The sequence below is a fragment of the Miniopterus natalensis genome, chromosome 9 (assembly GCF_054644295.1).
Source record: "Miniopterus natalensis isolate mMinNat1 chromosome 9, mMinNat1.hap1, whole genome shotgun sequence".
NCBI classification, from domain to species: Eukaryota; Metazoa; Chordata; class Mammalia; order Chiroptera; family Miniopteridae; genus Miniopterus; species Miniopterus natalensis.
The window spans coordinates 60,021,571-60,040,822 of NC_142089.1; the positions used below are offsets into that span (position 1 = coordinate 60,021,571).

A 19,252-nucleotide genomic window follows, 5' to 3' on the forward strand; every position below is an offset into this window, starting at 1 on the left:
ACAAAATAGAATACTATTCAAAGTATAGCATAAAATAAAGATGGCTGCTTACACCAATACGGATCTCAAATAAAAAAGACACATGAAACAAGTCACAAAAGAACAGCATGTTTCTATCTGTAAATCACACTGAAGAGGTCAAAGCTCAACTACATAGAGGTGCTAAAACATTTAAAATGGCTAGGGAATGAGTCACAAAATTCAGGACGATGGTTTGTTCTGGTGGAATGGACAATGTTATCAAGAAGGTGTACACAGGTACCTAATTTACTGATAATGTTCTATTTCTTAGGCTGGGTGGTGAATTTAAGATGGTTTGTTTCATTTTTTTCCTTTTAAATACACACACACACACACAGAGCTCTCTCTGAGACAATTCATTATAAAAATAAGGTAGTTATAAAATATTTCCCAAAAGAAATATTTTAATCTTTCACTGAATTTTCACTGCTAGACTTAAACAGTTACATACCTGGACTTATAGATTCCGAATCCAAAGATCTAGACTCGCTGCTTCCTCCAGTGCTCTCAGAGTCACTGAACATCCCAAACGTCCATGACCTTATGAAAGAAGGACCTTTAAGACAAGAATATTTGAAGTTAAACTTGGAATAAGGCAAAATACTGACTTACATAAAATGAGATAAATCAAGTTGCTTTAACCGTAATCAATAATTGAGTTTAAGACAAGCATCGTGCTTAAAACTGTAAATACGGCTTTATAAAGTTACAATTCGAGGCCTGATTTTTAAATTCTAGGGTTGCAACTCATTTAATAATCATTTAAAAATCTGATCTTTCATAAAATTAGTGCTGTCTTTAATGTGGAAATCTACCTGTGATATCTGCACTGTTGGAGCATCTGTCCTCTTCAATCTTACTAGAACTGTCGGGAATGCGCACAACGTCCTCTAAAGAGTCAGAAGGTCCATATCCAGAAGTGTGGGAACTATTTGTTAACTGCTTAGTTACATTCCTAAGGAAAACCCAAATAAAATTCATCACTAAGGATGACTAATAAGCAGTCTATTTTATTCTATTTTCAGAAAAATGTTAATTTAATGAATGTAGAGTAATTTAACTAAATATGAAGAACAAACCATATTACATGATTCAACTTCCTAAAGGGGGTTTGAGTAAAACTAATCATTTATACTTATTACAGCTGAAATAAAGAAGAGTAGCAAAAGTAAAGTCAATTCATATCACGGTTCAACTTTTCTAGTATAATCTCTGTGGCAAATGTAGGTTAAATCTGTGTACTATACATTCAAAATACATATAACCATGACCTGCCATTCTTAAAAGATTCCTAAATCTCAAAGAACTGAGCTCTGGGTCAAACAAAGTTTTTTTACTCTTAAGTGAGTTATATCTTAAATAATATTTAAAAATTCAGAAAAAATTAAAGTTAATTCTGCCAATGTTAAAAAAGACCACTTTATACCAGACAGGAACTTAGCAATAAATATTTTATCTCTTGAAAAAAATTTCAGCTGTACATTAATTCTCACCCATCAACTTTTTCTTCTTCGGTTGAATTTGTGGCCCTGACAAACTCACTATACTCTTGGCCGGGGTCATAGAGTTTGGCACTATCACAGAGAGACTGTAAATTGTTTGCGAGGGAGGCAGCCTGTAGTTGTTGCATCTGGAAGAGGTTAACGGTTACCTATGATCACAGATAGAGACAAAAGGCAAAATAACTTATGATATACAGAATGCTATGTAAATATGCATTTATTTCAAGAGGCAGCACCAAGAAAAAGACAATGCAGTGAAGCATACAACACTAAGTATCATCGTGAGCATACCACATTGCCTGACTCTGTGCAAGGTCTAGAAGAGAAAGAAAAGTTTTCATCCAATCTAGGTGCAATCATTTCCAGCAGAACTGGCTTTAAACCGGAAAGTTCAAAGACACAACCCCGTTTCCTACTGGTTCACAATTTGGGGAGATAAATATACTTCTGAGGATCCCCAGCTCTGTACTCTAATGATCTGACCACAACTGTCTCCACTTTTACATGAAAAATGTGGGGGGAAGTTCTAATCAGAGCACTATTATTTTGACTTTCACTTTTCAATCCTATAAAATGCTTTATTTGTAAAATGTATCCTAGAGTGCTCAATTTTTATAATTAGGTATTATCTTGAATGTACTCTATTCAAAGTACATGATTCCAGTGAGTTTCTACAAATGTGTAAATAAACTATCACTACTACTACTTATAGTAACAACAATATAACAGCTGATAGCTTCTAATATACCAGATCCATTCTGAGAACTTCACATGAATTAACTAATTTAATGCTCACAAAAACCTAGGCACTGAGTATATTATGGCAAACAAACTGATGCAATCCCAGTCCTCATACAGTTTAAGTTCTCCTCACACTGGTGTCAAACAAAGAGAGCAAATTAAGTAAATAAGATAATTTCTGGTAGTGAAAACTGTTAATAATATTATATAAGATTGTCAAGCTATGAAATATGACCAGATATGTTTACGGAAGGGTACTTTTAAATGGTAAATTAGTGCAGGCCCTTCTGAGGAAATAGCACTTGAACTGAGACCTGATATAAGAAAGAATGAATTAAAAGTTTCAGTGAAAAAACCAATCCAGACAAAAGACCTTAGGGCAAAATGAGTGGGGAACAGCTTTTTGCACTCAAGAAACAGATGAAAGGTCAATATGACTGAAGCAGATTGAAAAAGTGGGGCCAGAAAGGGGGGCAGTCATCTAAACCACAATAAGAAGCCTGGACAGCTATTCGGGGGTCTAGGAGAGGGGTGGAGGGATTGAGCAAAATAGAAAAAAAAGAAAAAACTCATGGACACATGAGTGTCTGCTGTGGGGTGGGTGGAGGGAGGTGGAGGAGGGTATGGGGGCAGTAAATGGTGATGGCAGGAGACTGGTAGAGAACACACAATACTGTGTACAGACGATGTGTTGTGGAATTGTACACTTGAAACCTGAATAATTTTGTTAACCATTATCACCCCAATAAATTCAATAAAAAGGAAACAGCCCAAGTGCCCATGAGTAGATGAGTGGATAAAAAAGCTTTGGCACATTTACACCATGGAATACTATGCAGCTATAAAAAAGAAGGATCTCTTACCCTTGAGACAGCATGGATGGAACTGGAGAGTATTATACTAAGTGAAATAAGCCAGTCAGAGAAAGACAAGTATCACATGATCTCACTTATATGTGGAATCTAATGAACAAAATAAACTGACGAACAAAACCGGTCCAGAGGCTTAGAAGTATGGCACAAACTAATGGGTCTCAGAGGGAAGGGGGGAGGGGTGGGAGGCAGAGATTAACCAAAGAGCTTATATGCATATATGCATAACCCCTGGACACCGACAATAGTGTGAAGGCCTGGGGTGAGGAGGGGCTGGGTGGAGGGGGGGACATCTGTAATACTCTCAACAATAAAGGTACATTTTTCAAAAAGGAAAAGAGAAGGGAAAAAAAAGTACAACAGATCTGACATATTTTTAAATACCTCTCTGTCTCCTTTGTGGGGAATGTGAATGAATGCCAACATTGGCTCAATGTTATTTCAAAGACTGTCACATTTCCTCTTCAGCTCTAGATATACCTAGTGATATGTTGAACTTACGATTAGCCCCTAAGTCTTTTCCAAGGTAGACAGGCATTCCTCAAAGATAACTAAGACTCAGCCCAAATAGTATGTGAAAAGTGCACCTAACAGAACAGCTTATTTGTTCCTTTTTCAAGGAACCAAGGAAATTCAAACTGCAGATGATAAAGCTTAGGTCCAGCAACTAGCTATGATCATGAAATTCTCCATTTAATGGTAAACCGAACTTACTCTATTGATACCAAAGGTAACCATATATTTTTAATACTTTTAATACATTTTATGAACCTAGTTAAAAACACCAATAATTTGAAAAGCCAAATGAATAGACTGGAGTAACATTCATGCGCTGAATGTCTCTGGGTGTTTATTAATAATAAAAGACTTAAGCAATAATATACACAGGTAGTCCAATCTTAAAATCTCTTTTCCCTAAATGATTCAGCCTTCTCCCACAATGAACAGAAATGCTAGAGTGAGGCCCCCCTGGGGTAGGTCGTGCAGGACTTGTTAGGCATCTTAACTGGGGTGGCTCACAGGTACCTAAAAAGTCATCATGCCTCTAAACCTTTTTGGCCTCCAATGTACTGTCTGCGTCAGGAGCTTAGTCCCTTTCTTCTAGGTCCCCAATGGATTGTCAGTATCCCCATTTGGGGAAATGACCAAACAAATAGTAATAGAAAGTGTTATTAGTCAGGGTCATACTGTACTTTTGTATGTTTTCTGATATTGCTCACTCAAGCACACAGGACTTCCAATTCTAAGTCCAGCTTTTGTCATCTACATCTAATTTTTAGTTACTCCACTGGCACATGGACTAGTGCAAATTTTTCTGACAGTTCGTGAAGTACAATTTTCCATAATTCCAAATCAATGGGAAAAATTTCTCCTACATAAATGAGCAATAATCTAAAAATTAATTTTTGTTCAATATAATTTTATATCCTGTATTTTTTTTAATTATAATTTTCTTGAAGGTTCTTAAAATAAAATAAAACAAAACTTGTTCTCATTTTTCCCATTCTTCAAAGCCCATTGATTTGATTAGGTCTTTAGTAACTGACTTGGTCATTTATTTCTCCTTCCTCTCATTTAGAAATATAATTATGCTCTACATCCCACATATTTCAATACTCTATAAATCAAGACAATTCTGAATATTCAAGAATGGCCATGATATAACTATTTTTCTGAAATGTGAATCTGATTTGTGTATGTTCCTTAAGGTAGTAAATCAATCTGATAGTCTATCATCTTTATATTTCAAATGATTTTGTCTTCTCTGCAATATATACGCAATGATATATCCTAGAGTGGAAACATATTTTTAAAAACAATTTGGGGCCCGGCTGGGCGTTGCTCAGTGGTTAAGCATCCACCTAGGATCCAGGCGATCAGGGTTCGATTCCCGGTCAGGACACATGCCCGGGTTGCAGGCTGCAGCGGATCAATGACTCTCTCATCATTGATGTTTCTATCTCTCTCTCTCCCTCTCCTTTCCTCTCTCTGAAATCAATAAAAATATATTTAAAATAAATAAATAAATAAATAAAAAATAAAAACAATTTGGGAGGTGGTATTGAAAAATAAGTCACCAAAAAGACCACATTATTTGATGGAGGAGAAAAAAACATATATCTGAGACAGTCATGATTCTTAACTAGAAAATAATATCTACAATCAAGAACTGATGCAGGATTTGCTCTCTGCTTGGATCTGAATGTGAATAATGCCATTCAAAAGAATTCTAGCTAATAAGAAATTTTACTTCCAAATATGTATGTAGAACCTCTATATAAACTGTCCCTACACATTACATAAAGTAGTGGTTTTTATGAGTTTGGGAATTTGTTCAAGTTTGGGGAACTCTAAGTTTACTTTATACACTGATATATATTGCTTTTCAATTTTTCAGATGTGTTAGTTCTCTCTCTCTAAATAGATGCTAAACTCCTTGAGAGCAGCTGTCTTACTTTTCTTTCATGTAACTAGTAGGCACTAATAGACACAAGATATATTATATACAACATTAGGCAACCTCTTGTTCCCATAATATCAAATTAAAGGAAATCATAATTGTTGGATCACCAAGTAGCATCTCTTTTTTTAAGAGGAATGTAGATAAACAAGATTGCAGCTCATGAGAGAACTTAAAACCATGCTATATGAAAAAAAGTAATCAGATTTTGGGATGTTTAATATGGGGGGGAAATCCAGGGAAGGAAGATAATAATTATCTTTAAATATTTAAAGTGTTGTCTTGTGGAAGAGGAATTATATTAGTACAGTACGACTTCAAAGGTCGACAAGGAAACAGATCTTTTTTAGCTAATATAAACATCATACTAATTCTGGAGTTGTTGAAATCCAGACTAAATAATCATTCATCAAGATAGTATAGTATTTAAGAGCATAGGCTCTAACATCATTCAACCAGGTTTTTCTTATGTTAGAGCTTTACAATTTATATGCTAGGCAATCTTGATCAAGTTATTTATAACTTCTCTCTAAACAAGTGCTTCAAAAAAGTTAATATGCAAATGAATAATGTGGGGAATCTTGTTCAAAAGACAGATTCTTATTACAAAAGGAATATATACAGGATGGAACAAAGTACTTTATAGTTATTTATATGAAAAATACAATAATTAATCAATAAATAATAATACAAGAATAAATTCACATACAACTGTAACCTCTTTTTGCCTACCCTTGTATTAGGTAAATTAAATAGATAAATTAAAATGTAAATTAAAATAAGCAGCTAAAGACAGATAAAGGGAAATATAAAGTACAAACAGAAAACCAATAATGAAACAGTAGACCTAAACCTTGAAAATACATTAACATTAAATATAAATGGTTTAAACACTTCACTTAAAAGATTGTCAAAATAGATTTTTAAAGTCAAGACAGCCCTGGTCAGTGCGGCTCAGTTGGTTGGGTGTTGTCCCATGTACCAAAAGGTTGCCAGTTTGATTCCTGGTCAGGGGACATGCCCCAGTTTTGGGCTCAATCCCCAGTAGGAGGCATGTATGAGGCAGCTGATCCATGTTTTGTTCTCTCATCGATGTTTTTCTCTCTCTCTCTCTCTCTCCCCCCCTTGTTCTTCCTCTCTCTCTAAAAGTCAATAAACTATTCTTTAAAAAAATAAAAAGTCAAGACAAATATATGCTATATAAGAAACTCACTTCAAATATAATGATAAAGTTAAAAGTAGAAAATGGAAAAAGATATACCACGCTAAAAATAAGGCAAGAGAAAACTGAAATAGCTATAGCAATATTAAATAAAGTACACTAAAATGCAAGGAAAATTACCAGGATAAAAAGGCATTTCATAAGAATAAAAGGATCCATTCACCAAGAATATATAACAGTTGTTAATGAATAAGCATCTAACAGTTTCAAAATACAGGAGGCAAAAACTGATAAAACTAAAAATTTACAATATGTAGAAAATGTCAAAACTCCTTTTTCAGTAATTCATAGAAGTAAACCAAGGACACAGAAGAAATAAGTAACACAATAAACCGACAGGAACTATTGACATTTCTGAAACACTCTTGCCAACAACAGTAGAATAAACACTGTTTTCAAGGGCACACTTGGAACATTCATCAAGACAGAATTATAAAACAAACCATAACAAATTTAAGAGAACTGAAATCATACTCAGTATTTTTCTCACCATAACAGAGGTACACTAGAAATCAGTATCAGGAAGACAGCCAGAAAAAGAAATTAACAAACTTCTATGTTATCCACAGGACAAAAATAAAGTTTCGAGGGAAATTAGAAAACATTCTGAATTGTACAAAAATTAAAATACATAGTTCAAAATTTGAGGGATGTAGATAAACAGTACCTAGAGGAAAATTTAAATCATTAAATATTTGTATTTAAAAAGCAGGGAGGTTTCAATGAACAATCTAAGCTTCCACCTTTAAGTAATTAAAAACAAAAGCATCAGTGTGGTGACTGCAGGGGTGGGCAGGGTGGTGGGTGGAGGTGGAGGAGGTATATAGGGGAAAAATGGTGATGGAAAAAAATAAACTTTGAAAAAAAATTAAGGCAAAATAAGCCCATATCAAGCAGAAATACATTAAAAAAGAGAGAGAAAAACCAATGAAATAAAAAACTGTTTCTTTGAAAAGAGCAATGACATTTATAAACCCCTAGCCAGGCTAACCAGAGAGAGAGAAAGAAGGCACAAATCACCAATATCAGGATTGAAAGCGAGAATATCACTACAGGCATTAAAAGGGTAGAGAATATACTATAAACAACTCCATGCACATAAATCTGACAGCTTAGATGAATGGGACCAATTCCATGAAAGCCACAAACTACCAAAACTTCACCCAAAAACAAACAATTAACTGAAGTAGGCCTATATCAAAGAAACTAGACATAGTAAATGTCTCCTGAAAACGAAAACTCAGAGCCCAAATGCTTTCTTTCACTAGAGAATGCCACCAAACATTTAAAAAGAACATCAGTTCTACAACATCCCTTTCAGAAAATAGGAGAAAACACTTCCCAACTCAATGTATGAGGCCAGAATTACCCTGATACCAATATATAAAAGGAGCAATGCATCACAACCAAGAGAGGCTGACACTGGGAATACAAGGCTAAATCAACGCTCGAGTATAAGTTAATCCATCATATTAAGAAGAAAAACTACATTATCAGATCAATCAACTGGTTCCAAAAAATCGTCTGACAAAATCCAACAACTTTGTGATAAAATTCCCAGCAAACCAGAAAAGGGGGAAATTCCTTAACCTGATAAAGGACATTTTCAAAACAACTAAAGTTATCATCATATTTAATAATGAAAGATTAAGTGCTTTCCCTCTAAGATCAAGCATAAGGCAAGGCTATCTTCTCTCACTACTCCTATTCAATAATAAACTGGAAGTCCTAAGTCAGTGCAAACAGAAAAAGAAAGAAAAGGAATACAGGTTGGAAAGGAAGAAATAAAACAGTCCCTGTTTGCAGACAACATGATTTTCTCCACAGAAAACCCTAATGGTTCTACAAAATAGCTCCTACAACTAATAATGAGTTTAGCAAGGTTGCAAGATACCAGATCAGCACACAAAAATTAACTGTATTTCCAAATATTAACAATAAGTGACCAGAATTTAAAATTAAGTAAATGTATGTGTATGTACAGATACATACACATAAATTATGTATGTGTATATATCTCTCTCTATGAATCAATCAATCACATTCATAACATACCCCAAAATAAACAAATATTTACATAGGTTTAAATGTAACACAACATAAAAAAGACATGTTGAAAAGGGGACATCTGTAATACTTTCAACAATAAAGATAAATTTTTTTAAAAAGAGGCCAATGAAAACACTTGAGGACAAGACTTTTTTTTTTTTCAAATCGATCACTGGGCTCAATTTTAATATTTAGTTTATTCAAATTTTGAAAAACAGATCTCATAGTGCTGACAGATGTTTCAGAGGTCAAATCCATTTTGTCAACCAAGTCAAAATAGACAGTGGCACAAAGGCAATTTCAAAGTCTTAGACATCAATTTTAATTAAACAAATCATCTATTCATGGGGTGGGAGTGGGGGAAACTAGGAAAAAAAAAAGTAACTTAAACCATATACCACTATTAAGAACTGAAAGTAAATTTTCAAACTCTAAATGTTCCATTAACTGCAGAAATTAAATTCCATAAGAATCATGGGATTTAATTTAATCATGACACATCAAGCATCTCTCTCTCCCTTCTGCAGGTAAATACTTTTTTTCCCTTCTTGTCTTCAAAGTACTGAAGAAAGTACTTACAGCTTTAAGGGTAAGATCACACTGGAAAACAAGCTTCCGGAGTTGTGCTAAAATTTCTCTTTTAGTATTTTCTAGATCATTTCGTCTTTCTTCAACATTTGTCACACAAACTTTGTAGAGTTCATTTGCTTCTTCTACCTTCAGGAGTAACACAGAAAAAAAAATAACACTAGACCTGAGAATCTCTATTTTAAAACAAATTCTATTGTAGTAAAGCTCAGTTTAAATAATTGAAAGCCTTTATGTATAAAAATTCTGAAATTTTTGTCTTAAATAGCAAACTTTTAAAGAGAAATAATTTGTTTTGGCCAGTTATTCAAAAGCACTTAACTTTAATGACTAGTCAAATGCGATGTACAATTAGTATATTGTCTGCCTATAAAATAAATGTCCATTCTACTTAGCCCTTTTTACGTACATTTTCCACTTTCTACATAATTTTCTTACAAAATTTATCAAATGATATTTCATAAAGACACAGCTTCAGCCTGGCCTTGTTATCAGGTGTTGGAATTACTACACATATACACTCATAAAGAAACAAGTCAAAAATATTAAACTACTGCCTTCTCTAAGATACTTCTTTCACAAACAAACCAAAGAATTCAAAAGATAAGCAGAAGTCTCTTTACTTATAGTGATTCTCAAAGTGTGGATCCCCACCAGGAGCAGCAGCACCTGGGGCCCTGCAACAAACTCAAGCTGCCTGGGGTACACCCACCTAGATCTACTGACTCGGAAACCCTGGGGGTGCGGCCCAGTGGTCTTGTTCAACAAGCCTTCCAGGTGATCCTGATGCACGCTAACGTTAGAGAACCAAAGCTCTAGATTACTGCTAATTTAACCGGCAAAAAGCAACAAAAAATCATTACTTTTTGAAGAGCCTCCTCTTCCAGCCTTCGCTTTTTTTCCAGCTGCTTGTTGAGGTTCTTTCCTGACCCACCACTTGCGTACTGATGCTCCTCTTCTGCACGAAACATGGAAGACTTCGCTTTTTCATACTCATCTTGACGTTGTATGCATAACAATTTTGCCTTTTTAAGAGCAGTCTCTGTTTCAAGCTACACAGAAAAAAAAGAGTATTAAATACAGAATAAGAAAGAAACTCTTAAGTTATAGGTTTCTTTAGCATATTCAGCAAGATAGTTAATACAGCATTTTAGAAAAACTATGGAGTAAGATATGCATTTCCCAGGGTAGTTGCTACAAGGGTGTCCCCCAAAATGTATATACTACTAAAAGCTGAGAGCTGAACTGATGTTTCTTTCTTTTCAGAATTAACCCACTGGAATTTTATTCAAAGTGTGCATACAATTTTGGGGATACCCTAATATTGCAGATGATTTGAGATATTCACAAATAGGTAGATAAAACTCCATTAAAATACTAACCATTTTATTTTGTTCCTGTTTCCAAAGTTCTTTCATTTCTTTCCTTTGTTTTTCCATTTCATTTTTCCTCCCAAGTAGAGGCTGTCAAGGGTAATTTTAAAAAAGAAAGAAAAAAGCTGTTTTCTAAAGATATGCTGTTATTTTTTTAAAAGGTGTATTATACATATAAATTTTTACCTGCACAAATTTGTTGGCTTGGAGAGCTGCAATTGTTTGTTGTAAAAGGTGACTGCTCCCTATATCATTAAGAAGAGCATTGGTAAAGAGAGACTGCAGTGGCATAAACTCCTAGAATTTAAAATTGAAAAGTAAATTTTCCAATAGAAATTGCACTAGAGTTCCAAACCCTCCCCCTACTACTCTTCTTCAAAAGGAGAAATTTTAAGCTTAACCCTTTTTTTAAAAGAAAAATAGCTAGTCATAAATATGACTATGGGAAAAATATTGAAAAAAATTAATTATAAAATTAGCAAAATTAGTAGCTAACAAGATAACATTCATATAAAATTGTGAATTTTCTAGGTTTTTTTCATAATGGGTATCCAGGTCAATTTAAAAGGATTTTATTCTGTTAATAAAAAGTTTAGCATTTAAGTTCTTTCCTATATTAACTATAAAATTTTCTGATTTTGCAAGGCACTATCAGGAGTTCATCTAAATAATCTCACTAAACACTTACCTGTAGTCCAAAGTTAGTTCTAGTTGCCTCTGCCAACTTGACAATATTTCTAGTGGACTCCAATTCTGAAAAGGTCAAAGAAAGTATCAGAAGATTATAAAACTTATTTATCTTCTCCCATGCTCCAAATTTTTTGGTAATTCCCCAATCAAAAAGTGGTCACAAATACTGTTCCACATCATGATATGATGCTGTGATTATCAGAGGTGTTTGTCAAAATCAACTGGGAAACTTTCAAAAGACACTTGCTTAGACCTTGCCTCTCTGGGGAATAGGACCTAGGCCTGTACACTGTCCTTCTATAAGACTATTCAGGTGACCCTGAGGGGATTCTCATCAGCTTTGGGTCAATTCTATATTCTTCCAGTTACTGCTATGTGATCTTAGGCAATGAGCTCTAACCTTAAGCAAATCACCTATCTTGTTTGTCTCAGCTGTAAAATGGGAATACTAATTCTTGTCTTGCCTACATCCCAGGGTTTTGGTAAGGATTAAATGAGATAATGAATGTAAAAGCATTTTGTCAACCATAAACACTGGGAAAATATTAGCTATTAAGATGTTCCTTCTATGTTTCCACTGCCTTCTGTTCATACATCTGTTGTTGATTTTATCTCCTTTTACCATATTATCTGATTGCATTTCTTTTTACCTACTAAAGTATGACTTCCTTAAAGGCAAACACGGTATACTGTTTGTCTCTGTGTGCCCAGATGTAGTGGTTGCCCTACAGCATGTTCAATAAGTACATTTATTGTAAGAAGAGTCTTTCTTATTTCAAGAGACAATGGACAATGATTTAGTCACTACAATGAACGGCCACTAATTTGGAATCATATTACTCACAATCTGTAGCAAATGAATTGCAAACAATTTAGTTCTTACATTCCAAAGTTAATCAGATGCCCCAAAGGGCTACTTACCCAAGTTAAGCTTTTTTTCAACCCATGACACTATGTTCTTAGTATACTTTGACCATGTTTTAGCATATGACAAAGCCAGTTCTACAGGGTCAGTGTTCTTTAACAGCATGCTGTCTAGCTCTACAGGAGAAAAATTTACTGAAAATAAAAGTATTAAGGTAAGTACACATTAGATATGATCATGTAAACTCTAAACAAAGAAATATTCAAATTCTAAAATGTTCTTCAATGAAGACTGGTTTAAAAAATACAAGTTACAAATTTAGAATTACAGGGTCACAGTTTAAACTTAAAATGTTTCAAATTAAAATTTATTTTCATCTTAATGAGTATTTCTATTATTCATCAAGTTACAAGCACAATATAATTCTTGATCAGTCTCTATCATCACAATATCTTCCCTAGCAGGTTTTTTTCCTTAAGTTTTATATGTAAAACTTGACATATCAGTTTATGTTAAAATAAATATATTAGGTTACTAAGCAAGAAGAGATCAAAAACATTTATCAAAATTCAAAACATTTATTGAATAACTGCAAAAAGCTGGAAAAAGGTTTAAATTACCTTTTTCATTGGATGAGTTCACTGATTCCATAGAAACATTTTCAAAAGACTTACAACATGGAAGAAAACAAATTTAAGATTAGAGCAGAAGGTAACAGATCTTTGTTTCAGAATTTTTTCACTCTAATTTGTTACTAACATAATTCCTGCTAAAGAATTTCAAATATTTAGAACTCAAAAGGCCTGAGAATTCTGTTCAAATGCCAAAACATTTTCTAAGAATTATATAGCTTTTTACAACAGCAGTTCTCAAGGTCCACGAATGAATAACCTCACTGTTTACTAACAGCATTAACATTAATGAATCCACTCAAAACATTAAGTTCTGTAGATCTCAAAAATATTAAGAAGTTATAGAAGAAATCTAAATAGATTGCTATCTAAATAGAAGACAAAGACCTATCTCTTCCAGCAATCTTTTACTATTTTATTATATGACAAGTATTTTCCCTGAATGTCTATTGGGAAGTGTAGTGCAGAACTTTCTATGATGATGGAAATGTTCTACATCTGTAATGTACAATAAGGTAGCTAGCTACCAGCTACATGTAGCTATTTCAGCATTTGAAAAGTGGCTAATGTAAATGAGAAGTAAGTTTTTAATTTTATCTAATTTAATTAATTTATATGAATAGAGCTACATGTGGCAAGAGGGTGCCTTATTGGACAGTGCAGGAAAACATTATCCACCAAAATTGTGAGATCACAAACAAATTTGATGTTTAGTTGGGCAATATAGAATATGCAGGGATTCGATGCAAAAGGGACCAAAGGACCTGGGATTAAAATCCAGGTCTATCACATATTAGCTGTATGACACTGGGCTACATATTTAATTTAAGCTCACTTAATTTTAGTTTGCCCATCTGTAAAATGGGATAAGAACACTACTTTCATAAGGCTATTTTAAGGACTGAGATGATATAGGCTTCGCACAGTATATAACACATAATAAGCACTATTAAATAAATGGAAACTATTATTTTTAAAGATATTTTTCAAACTCTTCATCAAACAAAGTAATTTTATTTTAATTATTAGTATTGTAGCATCATGGATTTTATTTCAATTTCAAGGAATTAAAAACTGCAAAAAGGAAAACAATGTACAAAGGAAAAAAAGCCAAAAGTATTTCCTATTAAAAATTAGTATAATTTGTATGCGTAACAGAGGCACAGGAACAGGAATTATGATTCACACTGAAAAGTTAAAATGTTCAGAGCCTTGTCACACAGATATAATTTTTATTACATCTTCTGAACTAGTAGCACGTTTGAAAGATAATAATGAAGAAAGATCATGAACGATAGCAAAATATTCAAAGATCTTAAAATTGTTCACCATCCTGATGTGGTTTATACACTATCCTCCTTGATTCATCAATGGATGACTTCAGAAATAGTCAAGTTTCTTTTCTCAATATTGTAGCACATACAACAAATGCCTTAGTCATTCATATGTTGTGTATCATTTTAAGAAAGACCTGAAACTTTTATATTATTTTGATATACAAGTATTTAACACATTTCCAAATATTTGTTGAAATCCTTTTTGGATTTGATTGTCCTTAACAGCAAATGATCAACATATGTTCCTAATGCAGTTTGTTTAAATATTTTGCATTTGGTGGGTGGGGAAATTATTTAAATAAGAATACTACTACTATAAATCTTTAAAGCAATATTCTACATACATTCCTCTATGTCCTATTATTTCACAGCAATTTTTCTCCCACTTGGGAATCAGAACCCAATCCTCTGACATACTTATAGGGATGCTCCTAGGGAGACTTAAGACCTATAGGTCTGTTAACAAGTCTTTCATGATAACAAACTGTAGGATTTGTGAGATTAACACTTCTTTACTTCTTGCATTATTTTTCTAAGATTCCACCAGTCTTTAAGATCTAAGACAATGTCAAGAGGGAAAAATAGATAAGAATTGCTTACTAAAATTTTGGACCATATGACATAGATTCATTACATAAGACACTAAAATTATCAGGTATGTTCTTTTAAATGACAGTTCTGCTTAAAAAGTACAATTACTTTTTTGCTCTAGAAACTGACTATAAATTATATTTAAAATAAACTGATGTGTTTTTCCTGCAAAGATAAAAAACTATGAAAGAGTGATGCTGAGATTAAGATTAGAAAATTACTGAAATATTGAGTTAAAAATATTAAAGTCTGCTTTCACACAAACTTGGCCTACCTTACTTTCCTGAGAAACAGGTAGTCGAAATAATGAATCATTGCCTACATCTCCCATAAGGAAGTTTGTCAGGCTATTGAAAAAGGTTAAAAAAAAAGAGAGAAACAAATAAAAAGACAAGTCATTACACTGCTCTGTCACAGAATTTACATTCAACATGTCATCCAGAATACATTTTTTTCAATAAGACCCTAAGAAATAAATTCCTAGAACTCTATTCACATAAACCACACAGTCACTTGCAAATGAATGATGCTTCTAAACAACTCTAAAGGCATCCTTCAAATACAGAAATAAAACAACACAGTATATAGCTTTTCCAATGTGATATTTTATATCGGTTAACACTTTACTTAACATGCATTTACTGAATTACATGACATAATTCTCACTGAGATACCTAGGCCCAAAATTCTTTAAATGACAGTCCTCTACTTACATATTCCCAAAGGTAAAGGCCAAGGTTTCAATGGAAGAAAACACTTCTCTGAAGAGGTCATTTTTGTTTTCTTCATTAACATCTGTGAAGTTCACAGCTATAGGTAGAGGTTGATTAAAGTCAATGAGGGAGAAAATATTTTAAACTAGATTTATATAAAGTCATTTAATCCCTTAAAAATTCACTATTACTTATAGAAGCATTAGACAATTCAGAAAATGAACAGCATAATACACAAAATGAACATGATGTTCAAGTTCTTCATTTTTTAAAAAATCACACAGAAGAATCAGCTTACATAAAAGTAGCTGGCATTCCAAACTGACTACTCCATGCATTATATATAACTTGACACATCTAAGAAGTGACTCAATGTGAAATCAATCAGTCTTGGAGTCCCAGAGTCCATGTTACACCAGACCTCTCTCATTAAGAGTGCTCTGTGCTCTTTTCTCTTGCTTATTGCTTTATGGCATTTTTAAAAAACAGCTAAACACACTGTGGCTTACTTAAGTCAACATGAAGTACATTTTTCACTGTGAATTACCAATAACAAATCATATATACACTTGACATAGCATAAAACCTATACACAAAGCATATCATATAAAAAATACCCAATGTTTTAGAAAATGTAAATTCCTACTTATTTACAGCCTTCTTTCTTACAGGCGTTTGGGCTCTGAGGTCCATGTACAGCTGTCTTTTGCTTATCAGAGGGATATTCTAACACTCTGCATTTTGTTAAAGCAAACTGTGAAACATAACTGAAAAATGTTTCTTCTTATAATTTCTCTGTGTGCACCTTTGCTAAAAATCCAGATACAATTTATCAGAACAAAACCTTAAGGTGGAATTATCCATTTTTAAAAAGTAACTCATTCTACTCAGGTTGAGCTTAAGAAGCAACTGAAGCAACTAGGTTCCTGTATCCTACCTTCCCTAGGATCCTTGCCACCAAAGGGAAGGTAGAGAAACCAGCTGGAGACGAAGGCACTTCTTTGCCTTAAAACAGAGTTGTTCTGAAACTTGGCTGCATATTAGAATTACCTGGGGAGTTTTAAAACCAAAGTCTGGGTCCCACCACCAAAGGTTCAGATTTCATAGGTCTGGGTGAAGCACAGATATATATTAAAGTTCCCCAGGTGATTCTAGCGTGTAACTAGGGTTGAAAATGCTTGTGGGAAAGAAGGATCCCTAAGCAGGAATGAATTAAACCCTAAGCCTGCAAACCTCATGAAATTACAACCAAGATTTTACACATATAAGCCTTTGTAGATAGGTGGGGCTAAGGTCACCTATCTTTCATCAGATTCTTCTACGTATTCCCAATACAAACAAAAGGAAAAACCTAAGAACCATCATAATTAATTTTTAAAACATTTTTGGACTTCTGCTCTGGCCAAGATGGAAAAACAGGCATATACTTCTATCTGCAACAACTAAAAGAAACCCATAACAAAATATATGAGACAGAGGTTTTCAAGACACTGGCTTATCAGGCAACAAAGGACAAGAACTCTGAACGACAAGAAACAAATGTGGTAAGCTTTATAACTGCCCAGCTTACTGCCCAACATCACACAAAGTAGACTTCTGAGCAACAGGAAACTACCGAGGATAAAGAAGGTCATTTTATAGTAAAGAAGTCAATTTATGGAAAGGACATAATCCTATGCATGCATGCACCCAATAAAAACTTCAAAATGGATGAAGCAAAAACTAATAGAACTATAATGGGAAGTAGACAAATTCACAGTAATGCCAGAGATTTCAATAACTCTCTCAATAACTGACAGAAAACGTAGATAGAAAATCAGTATGAATATGGAAGACTGACAATACCACCTGCCACCTCGACCAGATGGATAATTATAGAACGCTCTAATAACAACAAAATACATTCTTTTCAAGGTCACAGTGAATATTTACCATATTACTGGCCATAAAACACATCTCAATGGGTTTAAAAAGATTCAAATCAGGCGAAATATGTTCTGTGACTAGATGGAATAAATTAAACAGAAAGATCTCTGGAAAAATCCCTAAATATTAGAAAACTAAGTAACACACTTCTAAATAACTCATGGAACAAAGAAGAAAAAAGGAAAGTAGAAAGTATTTTGCACAGAATGAAAATTAAACACAACTTATCAAAATTGGTGACAGGGATACTCAGGGAGGCACAGAGGGGAGGGATTGAAAAAGAACATGCATTATCTGGATTGTGATAGTTTCACAAGAGCATGCATGTCAAAACTGATGAAACGGTACCCTTTAAATAGTGCAGTTTACTGTATGTCAATTGTACCTCAATAAAGTTGTTTCTAAAACCTCATTGGAAAATAGGCTTTAAATAGTAATTTATAACATACCATGAGCAAAAACGTAAAGCCTACTCATATTTCCAAACTTTAACTTGTTAAATACTTTTTAACACTATCCAAAATCCTATAATTACTCTTTACTTTCCTATAAATATACTTTTTCAGATATACTAAACGTGATTGGGGGGTTAAAAAAATAATTTTTAGTGAAAAGACAATTATCTGAACCATTTTCCTCCCTTATCTTCATCCCCACCTGAATGAGTTACAGCCATCTAATGAAAATTCCTATTACTGCCCTTGCCTCCATTTCAAAACAGCCCTGTATTTCTAATATCCTTTCTCTTTTTGGCTCCTCCTCAGTGTTTCAAAAAAAAAAGTCTTTGGCTCCTTTCCAATAATAAACTTCCCACTCTCTTGCATTCTCCAAAACCTTTTACCACCATCACTCCTCTCTCATAGCTTCACTTGACATGTTTTTTCATATGCTACTGACATACACAAATCTTTCCTATGTGAAAAAAAATTTTCATTTTACCATATTTTTTCTTAAAGCTACCACCCAATCTAACATAACATTTCTTTACTGCCAAGCCTCTATAAATAGGTCATGATTGAATTCACCAATTTGGCTTTTCATCCAGTTTAATGATTATCATGGGTTAGAAAACCTTTTCTGTAAAGAGCTAGATAATAAATATTTTAGACTTTTCAGACCATGTGGTCTGTTGCAACTATTCAGCTCTGCCTCAAGGAGCCAAACTTAAACAAATGAGATACAATGATACACAAACAAATAAGAGTGGCTGTGTTCTAATAAAACTATTCACAACAACAGGCAGCAGGCCAGAGTTAGCCCACTGGTAGTAGTTGGCTACTTGGGTACTGGATGGGTTCTGAAGCCAGTCTGCCTAGATTAAATCCTAACGCTGTCTCTTACTTGGTTAAGTAACTTAATTGCTCTGTGCCTCAATTTCCTCATTTATAAAATGAAAATGTACTTTGAGAACTGTTGTAAAGATTGAATGAACTTGAACAGAGCCTGTTACACCGAAAATGTTCAATACATGTTAGTTAATATTTTCACTCAATACCACTGAACAACACAGTCAACAATAATCCCCTACTAGTCAAACTTAGTGGCCTTTTGTATTCTAAATTTTCATCCCACTTGACCATTCTGCAATGCTCAAAAACTCTACCACTTAATATGTACACAACCTTGGGCAAACTTCTCTAGGCTTCAGCTTCATTAGCTGCAAAACAGG

At 33.7% G+C, this 19,252-nt stretch overlaps 1 protein-coding gene across 7 annotated transcripts in view; it reads right to left on the minus strand.

Annotated features, from left to right (window-relative positions):
* ARHGAP29 (Rho GTPase activating protein 29) overlaps positions 1-19,252 on the minus strand; it is a 67,498-nt gene that overhangs the window by 14,219 nt on the left and 34,027 nt on the right. For 5 of the 7 annotated variants that reach the window (XM_087820605.1, XM_087820608.1, XM_087820606.1 and 2 more), the window contains 12 exons: positions 15,658-15,754; positions 15,219-15,291; positions 13,005-13,053; positions 12,441-12,578; positions 11,518-11,582; positions 11,016-11,126; positions 10,839-10,919; positions 10,320-10,508; positions 9,448-9,585; positions 1,515-1,672; positions 837-976; positions 473-577 (listed from right to left, as the gene is read on the minus strand). In XM_087820605.1, the coding sequence (XP_087676731.1) occupies positions 473-577; positions 837-976; positions 1,515-1,672; positions 9,448-9,585; positions 10,320-10,508; positions 10,839-10,919; positions 11,016-11,126; positions 11,518-11,582; positions 12,441-12,578; positions 13,005-13,053; positions 15,219-15,291; positions 15,658-15,754 (1,344 nt within the window). Of the gene's footprint in view, positions 1-472; positions 578-836; positions 977-1,514; positions 1,673-9,447; positions 9,586-10,319; positions 10,509-10,838; positions 10,920-11,015; positions 11,127-11,517; positions 11,583-12,440; positions 12,579-13,004; positions 13,054-15,218; positions 15,292-15,657; positions 15,755-19,252 lie in introns of those variants that run through there. The other 2 variants (XM_087820607.1, XM_087820611.1) reach the window with 2 other exon arrangements.